The sequence below is a fragment of the Austrofundulus limnaeus genome, unplaced genomic scaffold, assembly GCF_001266775.1.
Source record: "Austrofundulus limnaeus strain Quisiro unplaced genomic scaffold, Austrofundulus_limnaeus-1.0 Scaffold86, whole genome shotgun sequence".
Lineage (NCBI taxonomy): Eukaryota > Metazoa > Chordata > Actinopteri > Cyprinodontiformes > Rivulidae > Austrofundulus > Austrofundulus limnaeus.
The window spans coordinates 679,788-684,854 of NW_013952488.1; the positions used below are offsets into that span (position 1 = coordinate 679,788).

The following is a 5,067-nucleotide window of genomic DNA, read 5'->3' on the forward strand; positions in this document are numbered from 1 at the left end:
GTGTTTGAGGTATTGAATTGTTTTGTTTTTTATTATTTGGTTTATCATTGTTTGAATTTTTTAAAAAAGGAGCAGATTTTTTTTTCTTCTGCTGCCTTTCATTTTATTTGTAATGTTTTGTGTGAAATGTTTTGTTTGTTTTTGATGAAATGAGTAAATAAATGGATTAACAAGTAAGGAGCATTTATTGTGCAAGCTTTGTTTTTAAAAAAAAAAACAATTATATTACATTACAGGTGCTTGAACATGTGTGACAGGTTAAGCGTAAACACCTTACAAAACTGGGGATTTGTGTGAAAGAAGTTTGAACAAATACTTGGCCCCTCAATAAATACAGTGCCCCCCTAATTGCCCCTTACTCAGAAAAATCCTAGATCCGCCACTGTTCAGAAGGCTTTCTTTAAAACGACAAACACCAAAGCTGTGTCCTGTTAAGTAGACCAGTTCAGGGCCTGAATATGACTGGTGCTCAGACGTTCACTCGCGCTCCCATCACCCGTCATGCTTTCTGTCTTCAGCTGCACGCTTCACGGCCTCCTCCAGTTCCTCCTCTTCGTCACGCCGCGCAGAATATCTGCTCTCTGAGATAATATCCTGCTAATTCCTTTTCACCACACGCTTCTTTACGACGAGATATCTTCCTCCAAATGAATGAAGTTTTTTTTTATTATTATTCTGCAAAGCGGGTGATGTAATTAAACCCTGCTTCACCTGGGCCTCGATGACAGATTTGACTCCAGGAGCTGATCTGGTTTGTTTTTACTCTTTTTGTACTGAATCATTTTAAACCTAAACCTGGAGAGTTGATTGAAATTTAGAAAAATAATTCTGGAAAAGGGAGCTTAAAAAGACAAAAAGTTCCTTTTTAGCATTTGTGTTTGAGAGAATTTTGCTTCATGTGAAGTTATATCGGTCCAAAAGTCCCACTTTTAATTTCAGTCCTCCAAAATGCTCAGCTTTCTTGTCCATTTTTGTCTTTTCTCCTCCCTTTCCCCTTTCAGCTCTGAAGACATTCCTCGGCCTCTCGTGGTTATTTTCCTCAAGAATCTGATCTGGCACCCCGACGAGCATCGCCTTGTCATGTTTATGTTTCCTGGCTGTCAGATTTAGGAGCGGGGGGCCCTTTTGCGGAGCCACCTCTCATCTCGCTGCTCTCTTTCTGCAGCGCCTCCCCAAAATCTGATAACGCGTCTGCATGCGTTCTCCAAACTCCTTTGTGTTTCTCTCCTTCCTGTTGCTGCGAGGTTATGCGTCACCAACAGAGTTGAACATTGTTCACACTCTTTCTGTGCTTTGAAGGCACCGCCTGCAAATTTACAGCCCGCGGGGTGATGGATGATGTTGCTCCTCAGCAGCTGGACACCTCCAGACTCCACCTCAGTGTTGCTTTATTGTCCTTCAGTCAAGGTTTGCTGTTGCTCTTGAGGGGATTGAGACTCCCCATTCAGAGTGTTGTTATATGTGCTTAACACTTGTTGATGAAAGCTGAGGCTTTGTCCAGCTCCTCTTTCTGGATGCATCCTCTTAAATCAGTTGGTGTGAGATAAATCAGCTCCGGAGTTTCATCCCACTACAGATCTGCTGTTTCCTCCAGAGGAGCTGAGAAGCTTACGTTGTATAAAACTTGCTTTACGCTTCATAACACAGAACACATGCTTTTAAAGGACGTAAAATCTGCTTTTATGTCATGTTGTGTCTTCCTGCCAACATTCTCCAGTACCATTATCAGTGTAAAAGCAAGACTTATAGAAATAAGCACATGTTTTAATACCACGTTTGGCCTTTTAGGGTGGAAAAAAAAAAACCTAAAACTGGCAGGTTCAGAAAATATTTCAGACCAAACACACAAAAAGAGACTAAAATAGAGAAAGCCATTCTGAGATTATTCCCCCGCGTGACGACAGAGTTCAGCTTTGTTTTGAGAGAATGGAAGCACCGAGTTCCTAAAACAACTGATAACACACACCGGGATGCCAAACAACAAACCTGGAGGACAAAAAGAGTCATTATCTTCCAGAACACCCCCCCCCCCCCACACACACACACACACACACACACACACACACACACACACACACACCCCCACACACACACACACACCTTTTTTTTATTTTGGGGGAAATCACAAGTTCTTTCTGACTTTCTGACACGTATTCTGTAATTTTGATTTCTCGCCTAMAGATAGTCAAATCATCTGGTAGTTTTGGTTTTCATTTCTTTAACCCAAATATTAAAGAGGAAAACACGCTGTGCTCACTGCTGTTCTGCTCGGCTTGAACATTTAAAACAAGTTGAAGCATCAAAGTAACTCTGGTTTTATGTGACTTAATCAGACAAAAGGATTGGTGTGAAGTGTTTTAAAAATAGTTTTATCCTAATGTTTTTATTTTTAAACTCAAAGAAAAACATTGTTTTCTTGGACATTTTTTTAGCTTTTACACAAGAAATTTGAAGACAGTAGTTTTACAGGTTTATTTGCCTTTTTTCTACTGAAACCTTTCCAAATGTGATTGAAATATTTTTTAGTTTAGTTTTTTCTTTATATATATATCATATTGGTTTGATCCCTTATTATGTTTGCTTTACATGCATTTATTTTTTTAGAGTGTCACAGTACTAAGAAGCAAATTAGGACATTTTGTAAATTAAACCTGACGTAAAATATCCAATAGGAGCCTGAGGTAAAGCAGGGTTTTGTGCAAAAACGTCCAGCCATGCATTGCTTTTAAATGCATTAACAAAAGCATCAACGATATAACTCAGATTATTTGAAGTGAGGTTATGTGGAGCAGTCTTAAAACACTTAGTATCTTACCTGTTGCAGATCACTCTTGTAACCATTCAGTTTAAGAAATAGTCTATTTTTGACTGGATTTATGAGCTAATGGCCTGAGGAGGGCATTTTAAGCAGAAACACTTTACATTTCTCTGGTAATTATTGGCTTTTCCTTCAAATATTTGACAGGGGGTCCTCGAATTCTGTCTGTAAAACTTTGGTCACCCACAACCATAGTTTCTACTATCTCAAAATAAACTGCTATTGTAATAAGGAGCTGGTGTCACAAGTCATTTACGCTTTTATTTATTAATTATAAAGTAAAGGAACCTGTGGTAGGGTTAAAAATGAAAAAATAGACTGTTGGAAAACTACTTTAACAATAACAGGTGCTATTGTTAAAAAAAGTTGAGCTAATTTATTGAATTTGCATGTTTTAAATAAAACTTAAAAAGCCCAAAAATCACTTTCCATTCCTACTAACTAGCGAGTGAAATTAGGACTAAAATTAAAGTAAAAAAAAAAAGATTTGTTGCAACACTATTTGTATAAGAATGACAACAGCAGCAGCTAGCTGTAGCACTTTTATGGCAGCCTGGAGTGTTTTCACCACATAACTGTAATGCCAACTGACAGCAGTGTAAAAACAATAAATCTAATTAATGTGAATCAATATTAAATCTTTAAGAAGGGCGTTGTGCTCAGGTCAGCCATTAGCTCATCACTCTGGTCAAAAATAAACCCTGGCTCTCCAGTCTTCGCTTCGTATTTTAGCGCRGGTACAATCTATTTATTTCTTATCTTAAAACAACATTCAAGTTGAGCACAGATGGTTTCTCCTGATGAATGTGTCCAACTTCCAAGAATTTAAGTGGGAAGGAACCCCGAAGCTTCAGAAAACAAATAAAACTCAATAGAAGTGAATTACTGGAAGTGCAGTGGGACAAATGAGGATAAATATTTCCAACGAGATGATTCATTATTTAAAAACAGCCGTGATGTTATTCCGCTGCAGAGGAAGAGAGCCTGTAGATGTGATAATGGATCAGAAGGAGGGTTTAGGAAGGAGAGAGGAGGGTGGGAGTGTGAACATGTGCAGGGGGGGGGAAAAAGAGCTTTACCCAAACTTTGGATTAGATCGGGTCTCGACTATCGTATGATGTTTTTCTCCTGTTTGCATTCTTCATGGCATTCTGGCAACTCTGGTGATCTCATGGAACGCTCCAGGGATTTTTCCTCCACAAAACATCTTTGCACTTCTCTGCTGGAATCTTCACACGAGGAAATCTGAATGACCGTTGTAAAGCGCCGCAACAGCTCTCTGAAATGCGTATGATGGGATTCAGGGTGTGAATGCGGCTCTGAATGTGAGGGGAAAATGCAAATATCGTCTTGGATTTGGATCCTGCACCTTATGAATCTTTCAAAAAGCCAAGGGGGCACGAGTGTTCTGAGATGGAAACGTAAGTACCTTCCAGTCATCTTGTGATTTATCTTTTCTTGCTGAGGACAGMGTAGACGGGGACTACATATGGAGACAATAAGTGTACAGTTCGGCTTACAGGGAGCAATGAGGCCAGATTTCCGATGGACGTACCCAGCTGCACACTGGGAGTTTTAAAGCTGAGATCTTGGGTTGTAAAACCAACATTTGCAAGCTACAAACAGGGCACAGACTAGAGTTTTACTTGCATTAAAAACACACATACATGTATAAATTTGTCCTTCTTTGCAGGTAGCTCTTCAGTGAGCAGCGACTGTCAGGCCGGATGTGCAACGTGCTCTGCACTGAACGGCTGTCTGTCCTGTAAGCCTCGCTTCTTCTTCCACCTGGAGGTGGACGGGATGCGGCAGAGGGGGACGTGTCTGTCCTCCTGTCCTCGAGGTCACTACGGCACGCGCTCGCCACAAATCAGCACCTGCACCAGTACGTACCAGTGAATGCAGGCAGGAGTAAAGACCTTTGGTATTGGGTGTCATTTTCCAGTTTTCCAGTTAAAAAACAACATTTTGTGGCACAAATCTTAATTTGTTGGGTTTTTAGAGTCGAAAACATGCATACAGGTCTTTATTTCCCTAGGAAAGTTGTGTAAAAAGCTTTTGGCAGAGCTTTGGTTTGGTATGTGACCTCTTCTTGGCAGGAAACGTATTTGTTCAAAAAACAATATGCTTCCTGGCACCGATCAATTTACAACAAGCTTGTTTCTAGTCAGTGTCCTGTAGGGGTAATAAACCATGAAATATGCTACTAGAAAATTCCCTTTAATATTCCATTTACCTTTATATATATA

At 39.9% G+C, this 5,067-nt stretch overlaps 1 protein-coding gene across 1 annotated transcript in view; it reads left to right on the plus strand.

Moving 5' to 3' along the window:
• The first annotated feature begins 3,892 nt into the window (after nucleotides 1-3,892).
• Nucleotides 3,893-5,067, plus strand: part of LOC106520004 (R-spondin-3) — a 3,464-nt gene continuing 2,289 nt past the window's right edge. Inside the window, exons 1-2 of the mRNA XM_014011894.1 lie at nucleotides 3,893-4,239; nucleotides 4,512-4,703. Coding sequence (XP_013867348.1) covers nucleotides 4,155-4,239; nucleotides 4,512-4,703 — 277 coding nt within the window. The 5' untranslated portion in view covers nucleotides 3,893-4,154. The remainder of the gene's footprint in view (nucleotides 4,240-4,511; nucleotides 4,704-5,067) is intronic.